The 19,908-nt window shown below is 36.3% G+C and overlaps 1 protein-coding gene across 5 annotated transcripts in view; it reads left to right on the top strand.

Annotated features, from left to right (window-relative positions):
* The window catches only part of CNOT6 (CCR4-NOT transcription complex subunit 6), a 74,677-nt gene extending 55,539 nt beyond the window's left edge, over positions 1–19,138 (top strand). For 2 of the 5 annotated variants that reach the window (XM_073887563.1, XM_025862677.2), the window contains 8 exons: positions 1,393–1,497; positions 1,577–1,645; positions 2,883–3,040; positions 3,746–3,900; positions 4,477–4,631; positions 5,558–5,788; positions 7,504–7,706; positions 10,398–11,934. In XM_073887563.1, the coding sequence (XP_073743664.1) occupies positions 1,393–1,497; positions 1,577–1,645; positions 2,883–3,040; positions 3,746–3,900; positions 4,477–4,631; positions 5,558–5,788; positions 7,504–7,706; positions 10,398–10,610 (1,289 nt within the window). In that variant the 3' untranslated portion in view covers positions 10,611–11,934. The other 3 variants (XR_003206155.2, XR_003206154.2, XM_025862678.2) reach the window with 3 other exon arrangements.
* Positions 19,139–19,908: the final 770 nt, after the last annotated feature.

Consider the following 19,908-nt stretch of genomic DNA (forward strand, 5'->3'; position numbering starts at 1 on the left):
GACATGAACTTTAGAATTTTGTTATGGTCCCAGAGGTCCCTAAGGCTCTGTTCATTTTTTTCGGTTTCCTTTCTATTATTGTTCAGATTAGGTAATTCTTACTGTTCTGTCTTCAGTTCACTATGTTGCTGTTGAACCCATCCACTAAACTTTTTATTTCATTGATTCTGTTATTCAGTTTTAATATTTCCATTTTCAAAAACATGTTTTGTTCATTTGCCAAAACTTTGTTTTTCTTTGCTGAGTCTTCCTGTTTTTTCATTTATTTCAAACATGTTTTTGCTATTTTTCATTTAAGCATTTTTTGTCATGCCTGCTGTATTTAGATCAGATCATTCTAATGTTTTTGTCATCTTGGTGTTGGAATCTTGTTTATCTTTCTTCATTTAGTTTGAAATCTTTGGTATGATGAGTGATTTTCACTTGAAACTGGACATAGTCATATTACATTATGAAACTCTGAATCTTACTCAACCTTCTGTTTTTGCTGACTTTCTCTTAACACTTCTCTGGCAGAGAAAGTGAGGGGGGCAACATCCTTTGAAAATCTTTTTTCATTTGGTATGTTTAAGATCTTATAATCACTTTATAATGATTTATAAATCGTTTGTCTTCTTCAGTCTATGACATTTATTAGTCTTTCTTAAAGTGGGGCTGTGGCATCCAGAACAATATATATACCCCTTGTGTGGTGTGGGTAGGAACTTCACTGTTCAAGCAGTTCATTGTACTGTTAATTTTCATAAGCACATAAGAAATCCTTCTGCGAGGATTTGAGACTCTTGTAGATACATGTAAATCATTCCGCTTGCTTTCATTTTTGGCACTTAGGAAAGAGCTACTGAATTTATGGATGGCTCACAGCCCTGGGGTTTTCCCCTTTCCTTAGTGACTTAATCATAAACCAAATCTGTCTCATCTTGTTATTACTTTATTTAGTAGAATTTTTAAAAATCTAAGTGCAGACTATGTTTGTCATTAGGATATCTTGTTAGCTTTGTTGCATTCTTAAGTTTTGATTCTCTGATTCATTACAGTGGCTGCCCTCTTTCCCTGGTCTGACCCTCCTTCCCACTCTTCCCCTTCTACTTTCACTTGGGTTTGATTGTCGTAAAAGTGTTGTTGAGGCAGGGCCAGATACAGAGCACTGTTAGATCTCTTTTAGATTGACATCAGTCCACAATCATCATTTTCTGCCTACTTCTGTAGAACATGGTATGAATCATTTTTATTCTTATCAAAAACTGGAAAAATATTTTCTCTGGTTTGGTATATTACTAGTAACTATATACATTGTTATAGATGATCTGATAATTTCGGTATGTTTTTTACTTTTGAAATATTTTGTTACCTTTCTTGGTTTCATTTTACCTATTTAAAAAATATTTCCAGGAAATCCACTTACCCAGGATATATTGAACCTCTATCTGGAACCAGATGGAACAAGAAGGCTACTGAACTATTTGCTTGATAATTTGGCAGGTACTGCAAAAAGAAGTAAGTGGTCATTTGTTCAAACAATTTTTTTAGGAAGATGTGTAAGAATATTGCTTAATTTTGTTTTATATTCATCTAGTTTCAACAGAACAGCCACCTCCAAGATCTTGGATTATGTTGCAAGAACCAGACAGAACAAGGCCAACTGGTTGGTGGTAGCCTTATATTTTTTTTAACTTATTTTTACTTGGTATTATAAATCTAACAGTGTGTTGGCATGGGTTAGATTATGGGCTGTGTTATAGTTGAATGCTTAAGATTGATTTGGTTTGAGAGAGAATAATAAAGACTTAATTGTTGCTTAGCTGGTCTTCCTACTATGCCATAGGTATGCTGTAGAGCAGTGCTTCTCAACCAGAGGCATTTTCATCCCCCAAGGGACATTTAGCAATGTCCGGAGACATTTTTTTGATTGTCAAAACCGGGGGAAGTGCTCTTGACAGCCCATGGTTAGAAATCAGAGATGCTGCTAAGCATGCTACATTGCACAGCACAGCGCCTCCCCCCAGCCCCCAGCAAAGAATTTACCCACCCATAATGTCAGTAGTGCCACTGTTGAGAAGAAGCTCCGCTGTAAAGTATTGACCAAACTCATTTATTATAATAAAGACACCAAAATCTTTATATTGGAAGTTTCCAAACCATAGTGTGTTCCAAATGAATTTGATACTACAGAATTGTAAGACAGCCAAAACACTTACTTGAGAGAGAAATTGAACTAATGGCCTCTGACTTCTTTTTTTTTTTTTAAAGATTTTATTTATTTATTTGACAGAGAGAGACACAGCGAGAGAGGGAACACAAGCAAGGGGAGTGGGAGAGGGAGAAGCAGTCTTCCCACGGAGCAGGGAGCCCGATGCGGGGCTTGATCCCAGGACCCCCCTCTGATTTCTTTTTAACTTAACTTGTATGAAAATAGTTTGGGAATTACATGATGTGTGTAACAGGATTTGGTCTATGATACCTCTTTTCTTTCACATGGATTAATAATAGTTGCTCTATAGAAGAAAGTTAGCCATGCCTATTAGGAAAACTGTCAAGTTTTCCACATTATGGATTAGCAGTTAGCAGAGTGGTGGAGGGAGTACAGATGTGATGAGCCCTGGTCTTAGGGACAGAGAGGCTTGAGATCTTAGTCTTTTAGCTTCAAACCTTCTGTGGGTATCTCTATAGCAGATAACACATCGTATCATTATTTGTTCAGCTGTCTTTCCTTCCTTATTCAACTTTACTTTTATCCATTATGTCTGGCATATAGTAGCTTTTCAGTGAATATATATTGAATGAAATAAAGTCAAACTTAGCATTTAAGTAAAAATTATTGAAATTAATTATTTTTATTTTTCTGCCACGTGTGTGAATAAGTAAAGTTATCTTTCCTACAGCCTTGTTTTCTGTCATGTGCTATAATGTTCTTTGTGATAAATATGCGACCCGGCAGTTATACGGCTACTGTCCATCTTGGGCACTAAATTGGGACTACAGGAAAAAGGCCATTATTCAAGAAATTTTGAGCTGCAATGCTGATATCATAAGTCTTCAGGTAAGTCATGAAAAGAGTGTTTGTGTAAATTGCACAAATGCCTCGGTGTTGATAAGCAAGGGACAGACTGGGAACACATTACCCTAACACATTTGAAGTTCCAGCTCAGCAATTCTTAAAATATTGGCTCTGTTTTTAGCAAATCTTGGGAGCATTCACTACCTGCTTTGTTTTGCAGCACTGTGCTGCCAAATGAAGCAAATGGGTTAATTTGGGTTTTAGGCATTTGCTATGACAGTTAAATATTCATCTTTCTCTCCCAGATGCCCTGGCACTATTTTTTAATGGGGTGGCGGTGTTACTGAAATTATGGCATTGTCAAGGTATAGTTTTACTTTACCATCAGCAGTAATAGAATAATTAGGGCATAGTGGAAAGCGCATTGAACCTGATACACAGTAACTTTGGGGTCTCAGTCCTACTGTCATAATAATTTACACGACCTTGGGCAAGTCACTTTCTACCTGTGGTCTTCAATTAGAATCTGCGAAGTTCCTCCTCTCTCTCTGATTCTTATTCCCCATCAGTTCTAAAATATAAGAAAATACACACACACCGAGGTGTATGTACGTTGAAAGATGTTAGTTCCTTATTCTGCAGATTAGTCCTTTGAAATTATTTCAACCCCTCAAACTGTACATGTAAAGTTAATGCATGGGACTGATTTTTGTCTTATGAATAACTTTGCCATTTGCAATTTTTCAGGAGGTTGAAACAGAACAGTATTACAGTTTTTTTCTGGTAGAACTGAAAGAACGTGGCTATAATGGATTCTTTAGTCCTAAATCTAGAGCTCGGACAATGTCAGAACAAGAGAGAAAACATGTCGATGGCTGTGCAGTATTCTTCAAGACAGAAAAGTAAGTCATCTTATGTTTAAAAAAGAAAATTTTCTCAGTATTTGCAGGGAGTCAGGGGTGTGGAAATTAGTTGGCAAATCGGAGACTGAAGTGTTGTATTCTTAGTGTTGAAGGGTTTGGTTCTGAAGCATCAGAAGTGATCTTGTTTGGGAGACTTGTTGAAAGTGCTGCTGTTTCTTCAGGTGTTCACTAGGGTTTAACTCCAATTGGTAATTGAAACACCTCTGAATTATCATTCCCTCTAAGATGGTAGAGGGATTCTTAAACCTGTAGTTTGGAAAAGAATTATTTAAAAATTACAAGATGGAATATTCCAACACGAAACTTAAAACAGAAGATGACTACATTGTCTTAAGTTGTAAAAGTATTTCAAGATGTTGTTTTTATCAGTAACAGACTGAGAACAACTTGAAACGGATGTGGGAAGCTTGGTGTGAAGTTGGAGGATTTTCCATAATGTGATTTACATGCCATCATATTTGTTAAGAAAGTTTGGGAAAATTGCATTTCCCACAAAGCTAATACCTTGGTATTCCCAATTCTATGTTTGTGTGTGTGTTTTTGTTTGTGTTTTAGATTTACTTTGGTTCAGAAACACACTGTTGAATTTAATCAGCTAGCAATGGCAAATTCAGAAGGGTCTGAAGCTATGCTGAACAGAGTCATGACAAAAGATAACATTGGAGTTGCAGTACTGCTAGAACTTCGAAAGGAATTGATTGAAATGTCATGTGAGTGACCTTTTCACTTCCTGTAAAATTGACCTCCAAAATTTAATAGAAAGCAGAAAATTTGTTCTGTATTAATAGTCTTCTCTAACACCTGAAGAAACTCAGTGAGAATTTAAGTCATTTCTAAAATACCATATCCCTTTTTCTCTACCACAAAGCTTAAGATGAGAACGCAGTGCCCAGAAAAGTATTTCAAACTTTGAAAGGCATAAAGCCAAAGAAAAAAATGGGTTTTTTTGCTCCCAATAATATTTTACGTAAAAGAAATGTTGAAATAAATATTAGCTAAAATAACTGCTCAGAGAGAAGAACTCCATACCCTTATATAATTTCGTGGCAGCAAGGATACTCTGTAAGCTAACTTCTCTTCCTGCCCTACTTGTAATCATTATTTTAAATGTTTTGAGTTTTGGATAAAGGGACCACTTATTTCAAATTAAAAGTACATTTGGAGTGACCATCATGCCGAGAACTGAAACTTGTGTCACTTGAGGAACAGTTGGGACTAGAGATGTTTAACCTGAAGGAGAGAAAATAAAGATGGAACTTAGTGCCTGTATTAAATATATCTAAGAAAAAGGATGTAGATTTAATTTTGTGAGACTCAATTTAGGACATCTGAATGAAGCCAGAAGTTTTAAGGAGACAACTGTTTAAAAATAAAGCTGTCCCAAATAGAATGGGCTGTGTGTGTTCAAGTACTGAATGCCCTACCTCAAACCATTCAACCAGAGCATAGAGGACTGTTTTTCAGGTTTGTGCTACCGTAGATTTAGTCATCAGGTGGGCGGTTGTTAGGTAAATTTTAGGGTCCTTTTTTGTTCCTGAGACTCTGAGATATATTACTTGCTTTCAGATCCTGTAAGAATATATGGGCTGATGGGCGGGTTTTGTCTGTCTCTTTGTTTTCTTTTTATCTAATATAGCTGGAAAGCCACATCTTGGAACAGAAAAACAACTTATTCTTGTGGCTAATGCTCATATGCATTGGGACCCTGAATACTCTGATGTGAAATTGGTTCAAACTATGATGTTCCTCTCAGAAGTGAAGAACATTATTGATAAAGCCTCACGAAACCTCCAGTCCAGTGTAGTGGGAGAATTTGGAACTATTCCACTAGTGTTATGTGCAGATCTTAATTCTTTGCCGGATTCTGGTAAGAAAAGATATTTTATGTAGAATGCTTTTTTTTTTTTTTTTTGACTGAATTGTTTTTGTAATATATTGTTTTTGGTAATTCCAAATTTGGTCAAAATGAAAATTCAGCTTATAGCAGCAACTGTGAATCAGATTTAGCATTTTTTGTGTGTGTAGTTAGGGAGACTATTTTGAAAATGAGATGATGCTATGAACACCTAAGGAGGAAGGACATTAATCATCTTCGATAAACATGTAGTTGATAACTTGAAATAACTTGTTAAAGAACATATGATTATATTTCATTATCCCCAAGTCACATATAATCTAAACTCTGAGAAGGTTATTTAAGATAGCTTCTCTGGGATTCCAGCATGGAGTAATAGGATGCAGTGTAAATGGCTATTTATAGGATCTTAATATTGGTGGGCTTGATACCAATACACCTTGGGTGGAAATTGAGATCCCTTATTTACACAGATCAGGCTAGTGCTTTGAACAAAATAGAACAGGGATCTTGATTTTTATTACAATGTAGAAGAATACAGAAAGGCTTATTCTTGAATACTTTTCCATTGGATAGTACAGTGAACAAAACCATAGTTCTTGTAATGTCAGACTAAGTATTCCTTTTTGTATTTCAACTCTTTGTTTGTACTCTGTCATTCGCACAAAGTACTTTTCCTTGCCCTTGTACATGTGCCTGAAGCATGTAAGTATAAACACATTTGGAGTGGTTCAGTTCACTTGCAGTTCATTGCCGTCATGATGGATGAGAGCCAGGAAGAAAATAAAAAACTGTTAAAATTTGTTTTCAGGGCAGGTGAAGGTATCTGAGATCCATAATTCTTCGGCCCATCTCTTAGAGCTCTCTGGGATCACTGCTGCTGAAGCAGTGGGGGATTGTTCTCTGGCAGTTTCTCTACATGTGTCCTGCCTTCTGTTTAACTACAGAGTATCTAAGGGGATGAAGAGAGACTAGTCAAATAATACATATTAAGCCTCATTTCAGTGTTAAAAAAATACAGTATTTTAATAGCAAACACATGGGAAAATGTCCAACTTTACTCATTAAATGAAAAGTAAAATAACTATTTGTGGAGCCCGTCTAGCTGGTGGCATTCTCTTCCATGGTTGACAGTATGTATAGTGGCACATTTAATCCTAATCTTGGCATTTTATACCAAGTAAATAAGTCAACATAGGCAGAAACCTAGATACTAAGATGTTGATTATGGAATTAACTCTTTTTAAAAAGTAAAAACAAGGGATGCCTGGGGTGGCTCAGTCGGTTAAGCATCTGCCTTCCGCTCAAGTCATAAACTCAGGGTCCTGGGATCCAGCCTCGCTTTGGGCTCCCTGCTCAGTGGAGAGTCAACTTCTCCCTCTAACCTTCTCCCTCCCTCTGCTCATGCTCTCTCTCTAATAAATTAAATAAATAAACTCTTTAAAAAAGCAAAAACAAGCTGAATTTTTTTAAGAAATAAGGAACTAGTTTAACAAATATGAAACACCAGCACAGCAAAATATAAAATATTCAATATACTAGGATCAAAACCATGTAAAAATGGACTTAGATAAGTTCTGGGAAATGTAAAAAAAAAAATAAAACAATAACAAACATTTTAGAAAGGGGGACTGTCTGTTTTAAAGTAGTTACTATTACATTTTTTCAGTTTTGTACACTGCATATTATACTGGACAATGAACAAAGTACCTGTATCTTCATTATAGGTGTTGTAGAGTATTTAAGCACTGGTGGAGTAGAAACAAATCATAAAGACTTTAAGGAACTGAGATATAATGAAAGTCTTACAAACTTCAGCTGTAATGGAAAGAACGGGACAACCAATGGAAGAATCACGCATGGTTTCAAGTTAAAGAGTGCCTATGAGAGTGGCCTGATGCCTTATACAAATTACACGTTCGATTTCAAGGTGACTTTTTTTTTTTGTAATTTTATTTTATTATATTATGTTAGTCACCATACAATACATCGTTAGTTTTTGATGTGTAACGTGTTCCATGCTTCACTGTTTGCGTATAACACCCAGCGCTCCATGCAGTACCTGCCCTCCTTAATATCCATCACCGGGCTAACCCATCCCCCCACCCCCCTCCCCTCTAGACCCCTCAGTTTGTTTCTCAGAGTCCATAGTCTCTCATGGTTCCTCTCCCCCTCCGATTCCCCCGCCCCTTCATTTTTCCCTTCCTACTATCTTCTTCTTCTTTTTTTTTTTTTTTAACATATAATGTATTATTTGTTTCAGAGGTACAGGTCTGTGATTCATCAGTCTTACACAATTCACAGGGCTCACCATAGCACATACCTTCCTCAATGTCCATCACCCAGCCACCCCATCCCTTCCACCCCCCACCACTCCAGCAGCCCTCACTTTGTTTTCTGAGATTAAGAATTCCTCATATCAGTGAGATCATATGATACTTGTCTTTCTCTGATCGACTTATTTCGCTTAGTATAATACCCTCTAGTTCCATGCAGGTCGTTGCAAATGACAAGATTTCATGGTTTTTTTTTTTTTTTTTTTTTTAATGGCTGCATAATATTCCATTGTGTGTGTATATGTACATATATATGTATATATATATATTACACCCACCTATACCACATCTTCTTTATCCATTCTTCTGTCGATGGACATTTGATTTCAAGGTGACTTTTGAGATTGAGAAACTTTGTAAACCTCCATTTTTTGGGAGAGTCTTGTAATTTTATTATATCTTTGAAATGTGGATGTGTGTTGAGACCGGAAGTAAGCCATCTTGAATTAGTTGACAGCAGTATTCTCTTATTACTCTTCTGTGATTTGTGTCCCGTTCCTACTTGATAGTTACCTCTTAGAGTCGTTTCCAGGGTAAGAAATCAGATGAAATAATGATAGTAAATCCTGAGTTTTACTGTCACTGTTTTGGGGCAATTATGTTTCTCATATGCTCATTGCTAACAGCTGTTCAGAAGGTACCATAGTATTTAATTTGGTGTCCGTTGGATTGACATGTTTCATCTCTCATATTTTAACTGAAACTGTACTCCTTGAGCCAAAATGTGGTTTATATTAGCCATTTGAAAATATATGTTCTATTTTATATTCATTCAGACACAGTTAGTGGCTTACAATATGGAGCTTCTCATTTTTAATATCAGTGGTTGTTTAGGACTTGCATTCATCTGTTCTTTTTAACTATCTTTTGCATTTCTGCTCTTGAATCTTAGTTTCTAACCTCCTGGAAAAAGAATCATTCAGGTTAGATTGTGTGTTAGAGTGTTAAATACTAGTAATAACTGGATCTTAATTTTGGACGGGAGGGCTGTTTGTTAGTCTTCTTTGAGAAACTTGAAAAACTTGAAATTTTTTAAATTTGAGTTTGGAGGGGCCGCAGTGCTGTAGATAATGATTTAACTCTGGGAACAGATGAGTGTGTGGAGATGAAGAGAGGCTGGAGTAGACTCTGGGGAAAAGGAACGTGTAAGTGACAGAAGAGTGGCCAGAGAGAGGAGGTAAACCAGGACAGTGTAGGAGCCCAACTGCCAAGGCAGGAAGGCCTTTCTGGGGAAAAGAAGCATGCTTTCAGCTTCCAAAAACTGTTGGTGAGAGATGCTTCACTGGTGAGCTAGGCACCGAGACTAGAATGTGGAGAGTTAAAGAATATTGCTGGGCAAGGAGGTAGTAAAAACCAACGTTGAGATTCTTACTTGAAGCAGATTGATTGAAGAGGAGGTGAGGGTGATAACGAAAAGGTAGGAGAGATTAGGGATTCTTTTTTCTTTCTGTTCCTGTTGCTGATACAGAGATAAGAGGAAGACACTTGAATGTGCTTAAGTATTTTTGGCTGAAAGCATGTGGAGGAGAGGCTGAAGTTACAGGGAGGAGAGGGGCAAACTGAGAGGTGTTTACCTGGGTGCCCAGTGCTGGGCCTGGGTGCTGCTGGCGGTGTGCAGGGCAGAGATGTCCCGGCCCTCGTGGAGCTCGCAGTCCTGTGGGAGAGAGCGGTCTCTCCCACACAAATGAGTGTGTAGTTACACCTCAGGGGTGCGCATAAACAAGAGAAGAGACTTGGAGGTGGTAGCAGGTAGTAAGTGGGTGGGGGCAAGATTCAGGAAGGACTTGGGAAGGTGAATGAACTTGACGTGAAGATTGAGAAGAAATTAGCCAAATGACACATAGAAGAAAGTGCTCCAGGCAGAGGGGAGAGCGTGTGTGGAGGCCCTGGGGCAGGAAGGAGCTTGGCACCTACAAGGGATTTCCTTCTCCCCTCCCAACACCACCCCTCCTCAAAAAAAAGGACCAGTATGGTAATAGAGTAGTCAGCGTGGGAAAATAATAAAAAATCAAGTTAGGAAAGAGAAGCTGAGGCCATACCATGAAGGATCTTGTAGGTCTCATTAAAGATTGTGAAAAGGTCCAGAAATGAGGAAGAATGAATGATTATCATCCCTAAACTATTTTCATTCTGCTAGATTTGACATGTGGGGGACCATTTGGTTTATGTAGTACTGCCTCTTCCCATGTTTACCAAACATGACTGTGAGGGTACGTCTTGAAAGCTCTCAGTGTTTCAGTGTTAGCTTATGTGAGGCCTCATCTTTTTTTCCTTCTGTTTTTCAGGGTATCATTGACTACATCTTCTATTCGAAACCTCAGCTGAACACTTTAGGCATCCTGGGACCTCTGGACCACCATTGGCTAGTTGAGAATAATATCAGTGGCTGCCCACACCCGCTCATCCCCTCCGACCACTTCTCACTTTTTGCACAACTGGAGCTCTTACTGCCTTTCCTGCCCCAAGTTAACGGCATTCACCTTCCTGGCAGGAGGTAGTCAAGTACCTTCAGAGGACGACCTCAGTTTCACTTGTAAACTCATAAAATCTGATTATAGGGGAGTGAGGTATGGCCACCAGGGTTTGTTTTTTTGTTTTGTTTTGTTTTTTCTTTTTTTTCCTTTTTCTTGATGATTTGAATTTTCAATCTTGATTATTTGATAAGGATATAGTATGAAAGCCAGGTGCTAGCAACAAATTCTGAGCCCAATATGCTTTATATACTGTTAGACAGGGATTGGTGTGTTTACACCTCTCTTTAATTTGTTACAAGTAATTTTCCTGTTTCTTCTATCCAATATAATATTTTCATGCCTTGAAATAGGAAAATGTTTGAACAGCATATTCTCTTTGCACAGAAATCTGTAGCACTACTTTTTTGAGGCCAGTAATAACATCCAGAGACCATTCTTCCATACTTTACTCCCTCCCTTTTCAGACTTGTTTGTAAAATAGAGACTTTGAATTTAGCCTTTATGATTGTATATGATCCACAGAAGACCTGATTTATGAAATTTTGTACTAAAAAAAATCAGATTTGGAAATGATTGTATTGTAAACTAAGGCTAAGTTTTTTTTTACTGTTTCATGTGTTATAAAGGCCAGCTTGTAAAAGAAGTTGCAACAGACTTTCTCTGCTGATGATTTGCACTGTTAGGGTTTTGTTGGCCCTTTTGTACTACTTTATTTTTAAACTGAGAACATTGCTCTTTAAATCTAAATCTGCTTAAAGCTTTGGACATTTTCTCAGACCAGAGGCAACTTATCCATGAATTCCTGGGTTTTTACAAAAGCTATCTACCAGGACAGATAAGCTGAGCAGTGAATGATCTGTAGGCATTTATGGACTGAATGTAATGGTTGATATATGTACATTCTGATATTTTTAAATCTTTAACTTTTTTAAGTTAAAAAATTACAGCTGCTTGGATGCAGCTTCTTAACTCCTTTTTGAGACACTTCCTGTCCTATCTCCACTGTGCCTGCCTAAATTTGTTCTCACCAAGCACTGCCTGTGCATGCAGAGAGAATCTGTGCAGCCTCTTTTATATTTTTTAAATACTGTTTAACATTTGTGAGAATTTTATGAAAACGCTTTTGTATAAGCTGTGGCTTTTTTTTCCATTGTGAAGCATTGAATATCACATTTTGGAACATGTTCATAGGTGGGTCCCTGGGTCTTTGCTCACCAGACCCAAGCATTGCTTCTTGGTGTCCTTGCACAATGCTGTCCGTCACCCGGAATACTACTATCATGTGAATTCTTTGTTTTCCACGTATTCCTTTGTCTCCGTGTTTTTTAAAAAATCATTCCCTTTTTTTTTTTTTAAATAATTTTCCATTTATGAAGCAGTGTAAATGAGATGTATTTTCAAAACAGGTCCCTAAGACAATTCTTCAGATCATTTATAAAGTGACTAAGTCATTTTAATAGGTCAACCAAGGTAAAAATTCTGTTGCACCCTGTATTTTGCGCGTAGCATCAGTAGTAGATGAGAGATTAAAGCTAGCTTTTAACTTTGCAAAGTTAACTTGTATGTATTCTGTTCTCATTCATTCTTCTCTCAAAAATCAAATGAATTCAGAGGGAACTTGGTCTAACTGCTTTTGTTTCAACTGCAGGCAGGGGAGCAAAAGGACATGTGAGCAGTAAGAAAAATGTTGAAATGTTATTAACAATTTTTATACAGAAAATGAGTCATTTTGAATAATGACTTAAAATTTTATGAAAAATACTCAGCACTTAAATGTGCTTATTCTGTTTTTAAGAGAAAATAAAATTACCTCCTGTTTAAATAAATGATTTTTTTTCTTTTTAAAGAATTTTCCAAAAGGTTTTGATCTTGAATCTTTGTCTGGGACCTGGTTTTTCCTTTGAGGTTTTTTTAAGATTTTGTTGTGATGGCTTTTTATTTTTTGCTTTTTCGTTTAAGTTGTGCTGACACCAAACACGTCCAGTTTATAATCAGTACATTGGAAAGCTGGTTTTATTGATGTAGAACCAATGCAGAACTCTTTATGGGGTTTTTGTTTTTATTTTATTTTATTTTATTATTTTATTTTTTTTTTATATTTTATTTTATTTTATTTTATTTTTATTGTAAGGTGTGAATAAAAGGTGTGTTTACTCATTTTTCCTAAACACTGTGTTGGTAATGTGCATCCTGACAATTTCCAGCGAAGGTGAGCTGGAGCTGATTGGACTGATGAGGCAAGGAGACCGCTTTTCCTATGGGATCTGTATTATGTGATAACAGGTCCAGAGAGCTTTATGGAGAGGGAGGGGAGAAGCACTTACCCATTTGTATTTGTTAATGGAGGATGTATTCTTTTCATAGATGCTGGAACTAGAGTGCACTTGTTAGATGCTAAAGGTTTGAGCTTTACACAAAAATGTTTTCATCTGTATTTGTTATTGTCTGCAATATATTTGAATTTGGGGGCAGCATAGTAAGATATAAGGGCCTGTTAATGTCTTGAGACTATTTGTTCTTGCCTCTTCTGGGCACACTGCATTCTGTGGGTCAGTTTGAACAGCCTCTCCGTCTTATTTAGATAGTGATATATTGAACCAAGAGTGTAGTCTTAACAACTGTAACCTTCAAAAGAGGAAGAAATATTTTGGGTCTGTAGGGAATAAAGAGTCACACCAAAATAGATTGATACTTTTGTTAAGCAAGGTTTTGTGTTCTAAATATCTTCTGTGTCCTGGATAATTTCCAATAATCCATACTCTTTAAAATGCAATAAAAACTAGTATGTTTTCTCAGTATAGATTTTTTTTTTTCAAATTCTGTAACAGATCTATTTAATGTGGTGTTGCCATAATGTAATTTCAGTGTTTTTGCTGGATAAATCCATTTTATGAATGTTTTACAGAAAATTTGGGTATGTTTTCTGTTTTTACTGATCAGAAATTTGGAGGCACACAATTCCTTGTTGTAAATCTCTTGAAGTACATTTTACCGTGTTATTGGTAATTATTTATGCATTGAGAATTTAAATATTCGTCAAAATTAATTTATGGCATAATTTAAACTAAAGTTGTAGAAATAAATTGTTGATTGCAACTTTATTAGTCCTAGAAGACAGTCAAGGAACATCTCCAAGAAATGTGTTTTTATTCTTGATTTGGTGACAGCCAGGAGAGTTAGCACTTTGAAACCTAAGGACATTATTAAATTGGGTGGGATGCACTTCTAAATGTTGAAATTAACAGTTCAGAGCTCTTCTAAGATTCAGGTTTTCAGTAATAAATTCCAATTGTATTATTCCGTTTTTTTTTTTTTTTTTTTTTTTTACTATTTAAATTCATGGAATTAGTTTCCATAGTGACTTAAGGTTTTGGGGTCATGTCATATATAAGACAAAAGCCAACCTAGGCAGAATAGTTACAGCAGTTTGTTCTTTTGATGAACCAATCAGAATTTTCAGTACAAATACTGCAGATAATTCAAAGAACACCTTTAGCAAGTGTTTCTCCCCTACTCATAAACAGTATTTTAAGATGTTCACTTTGCTCTTCTTTTTGGTTACATAAAATTTAATAACCGATATGTTGAAGTAGTGTCTAAAATAGAGTATCTAGTCTTTATTCACAGTACATTATATTGTGTAATGCACTGGACTAGTTTTTGTTTACCATTCATGTAACAAAACCCAGCACATTATCTGCACTAAGCTCAAAGAATGTCGCATTTGCCTAGGCAGCTCTTTGATAAGGGTAATGGGAAACCGAATATGTACCTATGGACTGGTGGTAACAAGGGCTTTTACTGTTCTTTTCAGTGGAACCTTCTTGGTCAAATTGTAACTAGCTAGTATTATATTTATATACAGGGTCTCTTTTCTTTACTGATGTATTTTCCTACTCATAGCCAACCAATAAATTCAATATCTGTTTCAAATATTTTAAAAGTGTAATTTGTTATAGCTGTAGTACTGAGGTTTGAGAAAAATAAATGTTAGCAGACCACATAATTAAAATTCTGAGTCATCTGGGGCAGGGTTATAACTCACCTTTTGAAAGCGGGAAGGGTGAATGGGGGACGAGGGCCATGATATGGGGAGATGGTGCATTGGCTGTGTTGTTCTGTATAATACTTATACCTTTGCCAAAGTTCATTTTTATATTTAGGCAACTGATGGTCCATATGCATTTAGGAATTTTGTCACTGTTACCATATACCTCGTTAATACAAGAAATGGGCTCATGTCTTCCGTCTTTTGGAAGGAGTTTGACATATTTTAAATAAATGCTTTTAAATATGGTGACAAACATTGTGTTGGTGGGGTTATACTAATTGATTAGATGTTTTACTTTTCACATGTATATTTTATTGTATATATAAACTTTAAAAATGTGACTTCCCAACTCTTCAGAAAAAGTATTTGTATTTTAGAAACTGCTTTCTATGACAAATGTGAATTTTAAATGTAGATGCTAGAAAAAAATCATTTAAAATCAGATGACAGTGAATGTTTGCCAAGATGTCCACTTTTTTAAAAATTTTTTTATTTTTAAAGATTTTATTTATTTGTCAGAGAGCACACAAGCAGGGGGAGCGGCAGGCAGAGGGAGAAGCAGGCTCCTCCCCGAGCAGGGAGCCCGACGTGGGACTCAATCCCAGGACTCTGGGATCATGACCTGAGCTGAAGGCAGACGCTTAACTGACTGAGCCACCCAGGAGTCCCAAGATGTCCACTTTTTAAAGTAGGCATTTTCTACCTAATCCTTAATATATTAATTTTACCTCTGTAACAGAAGTCTTGTTCCTCTTTATAATTGTCAAAAAGTAAGTGTATAAAATAAATGAAGTATTATGCCCTTGTTATTTTATAAATTCTAGTTTATGTTCTTGAGAGGAACCAGGTACCTAAGGGAACACAAAAGTGAAATATATTCACAATAATGCTTTTGTGTTCTACGTAATGTTATATATACTGAGAATTCCCATTTTGGAGTATTATTTAGGTGTTCAAATTTAAATTGATTTTTAAGTTTCATAAGTACTATAAAGACAATTTTAATAAACAGATTATGTATTAGAACACTCTTACAGAAGATAGTGTTTACTAGAATTTTACAAGAGTTTGAGAAATAATCTAAGTTAATTTCCTCCAAATAGTGAAACATAAAATGTTCTGAGTGCTCCCCAGATGACTCTAACCAACCAGTCTATAGGAATTGGGAAAACTGCTGGATGACGTGGTGGCCTGTGAACCAGTTTCTGTGGTTTCTTTAGCTACATTAACATTTTTAATCAAATAAATAAGGAGATGGCAGTTTTTAAAGTTGGCAAACTTCGAATCACTCTAATGCATTAAAAAGCTGTTAAATTATTTTGGGCCTGTCCTAAGAAATTTTGCTTACTACACCAGTGTGCCCAGAGGCGGGCAGGCTCAAGAGTTCTTACTGCCAGATATTGTCAACCTTCCTAGCACAGTGAGTAAGCTGCGGGCCCCAAGGAGCCCGTCAGCACAACGGTGTCTTAGTTAATGCCTCATCCACCAGCCCTACAGCCCAGCGAGTTCAGTATCTCCCCTGCGCGGCACACCTACTAACTTGTACTGTTCCCCAACTTTATGTAATTCTTGAAAACCTGGTCTGTTAAGGACACTGAGGAGGAATGATGGTGTGACCAAAACCAGGTAGAAGTCTGCAGGATGCAGGGTTTGCTTCCCATTTAATATTCACCCTGGTGCCGGTGGCTGGTTCTCAGGGCAGTGACGTAGGTGTGAGGGCATGTGCTCAACATTGGGAGCTTTGTGAGTTACCAGAACCTTTTTCCTCTCCTCCCTGACATGATGCTTGCTAGTGGTAACTTTGAACAGCCCCGATGGTGTGGGTGCTGTGTGTAGTTTCCATTTTGGTGATCAGAGTTCTTAATGTACTTTTCTTGGTCACCATACTGATCCATACTTATTTGCAATTTCTTCTTGTCAGACACTGTGCTAAGATTGGAAATGTATACCAGGTATGGGGGGAGCAAATCTCTGCATGAGCCTTTACAATTTTCCAGAGGTGACCTTAGAGCTAGTTTTGAAGGACTAAGAACTTGTTTACCAGATGAATAATAGCAAATTATTCATCCCAGACGAATATAGTAAAACCCTTTGTGAAATCCTGCGTAGTTACGAATTTTGGACAGGAGGGGGTCTTCAGTGGGAAGCACATTAGTGGAGTGTCTGGACAAACAGTGGATGCCTTTGGAACCTTGAGCGACATGCTTAAAGTTTGAACTTAATCCTGCAGGTGGTGATAAAGAGCCAGATAAGGGTTTTAAATAGGAGCAACATTACCAGGTTTATGTGTTAAGAAAGGTTGCTAGAGCAGTGCTTTGGAGGGTGGATTAGAACGGGAAAACTAGTTAACTGGCTTCTGGCATGGTCCAGTTGACAGGATAAGCTGAGGATGGCATGCCAGGAAGTAAGAGAAAAAAGGAAGGAGAATTTGAGATGTTCAGGAAATAGAATCAGTAAGAATCTTGATTTGTCCCTCATCACTTGTGGGTGAAAAGACAGGTAAGTGAGTTTTGTTCAGTCACTCATTACTTTCATTAGGCAAACCCTGACTTACCATCCCTTATGGTGTTTGCTGCCAAGGCCCTCCTTTCTCCTTTACTGACCTCACAAAAACATTTAGGCAAAGAACTTTGTTTCTCAAGCTATAAATTTTGCTTTATTTTTCATTCAGAGTTTAGTCTGCAAAGGAGATCCAGTATGTCCCTAACTGAATAGTTAAGTAATTAATAGGCATTACAAGATACTTTAATAGAGCAACCCATTACAAATGGAAGGAATCCGAGAATTCTAAGTTTCCCGTCTTGCAGAGGATTAGCCTCTGCCTCTAAGCCTAGGCTCTAGCCACATGTGCCTTTTGAGCTCTTGAAATATGCCTAGTGGGACTGGAACTGTTAAGATGTTTTTCGGTTTTGGTGAAACTGTATTGTTGTCCTAGGACCAAATTTCCCTTTATCTGATACATTGTGTAAGATGTGAAACCAATGTATTGCTTGTGTTACACATCTCCAGTTGATGTCAAAGAAATGATTCCATCCTAACAATATTTTACTAACCAAAGTAACCATAATATGTTTGAGTACTTTCTGCCAGCAGCATGACTTACTGTGCCTGTGTAAATCATTAGTAATTGGGATGCCTTTGTTCATTTTAATATAAATTAATTTTCTGGTTTAAAAAAAGTATGGGCAAATTATTAAATTTAAAATCAGTGCCGATTCAGAACTGAGCTAGTCCCACAACTGAACAATTAAAGATGAATTTCATGATGAATGACGATTGCAATTTGTTGCACCAGAGGAAAAGGAAAAACCAGTGTAAAAAAGGTAGTGAAGTGAGCAACAGTAGGATACATTTTCTTCAAATATTTACTGAATTTAATGTTTCCTGTCAACAGTCAAAAAAGATGAAATTAATCACCTGAAATAAGAATTAGAGGTCCAACAGATTTTTTTTTTAACTATAACAGGATATGAGCTTGTGGATTTGGCCAACTATACAAGGGCTTGTATTCTTCCACAGGGGGGAAAAATTAATAGAGATACAGTATAAAAAATATATTTCTATTAGGGAAATTTTGTTAGAAAATGAAGACAGTATTTTACAAAAATGAAATATTTTCAGTTATAACAGCAGTTACCTATATAAGACCTCCCTAATACTCTTAAAGATTGTTCAAAATGTAAAAGTTTAAAGTACTTACTAGCCTTAGATGAGTTGTGTGATATAAAAGACACCAGTTAATACTTTGTGTATGCTTCTTCTTAAAGGACTTCCAAATTTACAAAGAAATGTGAACTCTCAGCCTAAAATCAGACTTACGACATTGATATTTTTGCATCTTTTATATCTGCCAAAGAATTTCTTCTAGATATGAAGAAAGATTGTTTCTGTCACTACAGATAGTGCTCCAGCTATGTTAGGTCAAAAATCTGGGTTTATTAGAATTTTAATGAACCTGGATTTCCTTTATTGTTTCACCTTATGATGCTTATTGAAAATAGTTGCACTTACTTTTCTGAAACAGACTGAAAAGTGTCATAGTTGTTAAAATTAAGTTTATATAATTTCAAATCAAGAAACCATCACCAATTTGTGAAGACTGTTCAGAGGGATAGAAGGCAATTTAATAATCTTGTCTTCTTTACTGATGCTCATTGGTTGAATTATGAAGGAACTTTAGCGATGGTTCACTGTTCGTTTAATACCAGTTTAAGATTATCTTGAAACAAAAGAAATGCTTGCTAAATATTCAGTAATCAAAAGCAAACCATGTCTGTATGATACACATTTTCTTACCAGTATCAATCTGCATATGGGTGAGCCAAAATTGAAGCTCCAAGGAGAGGAAAGAGTATTTGTGACCTTCACAGGCAGGTCCAAGAATTTGTTGAACTTCATGATACAAACCAAGAACACGGATTTTTGTATATTTTCTAACAAATTTTAACTGTCACCACATTTTGTAAATTGGCTGCTAAAACTACAAGAAAAATTTGAAGAACGCTTTGTTGATACCTTGGTAAGTTAGAGTTGCTTTCAAATTATGCAAATTTGAATTTGATGTTACTCTAGAGCGGACATAAGAATTAATGAGTACTGGAATGAAAATGTTCTTGGAGAGAAGTTGATAAGCTTTTGCTACAAAGTTAAATAGATTATAAAAGAATAAACCGGTTTTGTTGATGTGGTTTCAAAAAAAATTTTAATGACTTTTGATGATTCACTTGTGGGAAAACATGTATTTGGGATGATTTGGATATATGAATCTACTTTTTCAGTTATGTTTTATGTAATTGTTAAAATCATTAAAATATTACCCTAGAAAATATTAATGCAAAAAGTAGTAAAGGAGGAATAGATGATAAAAGCATGAGACTGAAAAAAAATGGCAGGCATAAATCCAATAATATTAAATGTGAATAGATGAAGCAAGATCAGACTGGATAAAAATAATCTAACCATATGCTAACTAGAGGAGATACACTTTAGATTCAGAGACACAAACAGGTTGAAATAAAAGGATGGAAGAAGGTATGCAAACAAAGTTGGTGTGGCTATACTAATAAGACAAAATATACTTGAAAACAAAAAACATAAAGAGGAACTTTTTATAATCATGAGCAATGCTAAACGATAACCACAGACTCCATGAAGCAAAACTAACAGAATAAAAGGGATAGACGATCAACATGAATAGTTGTCCAGTACCCCACTCCCAATGGATAGAACAACTAGGCAGAAGATCAACAAGGAAATAGGATACTTGAACAA

The sequence above is a fragment of the Callorhinus ursinus genome, unplaced genomic scaffold, assembly GCF_003265705.2.
Source record: "Callorhinus ursinus isolate GAN/ISIS: 27379988/994484 unplaced genomic scaffold, GSC_fseal_2.0 scaffold81, whole genome shotgun sequence".
NCBI classification, from domain to species: Eukaryota; Metazoa; Chordata; class Mammalia; order Carnivora; family Otariidae; genus Callorhinus; species Callorhinus ursinus.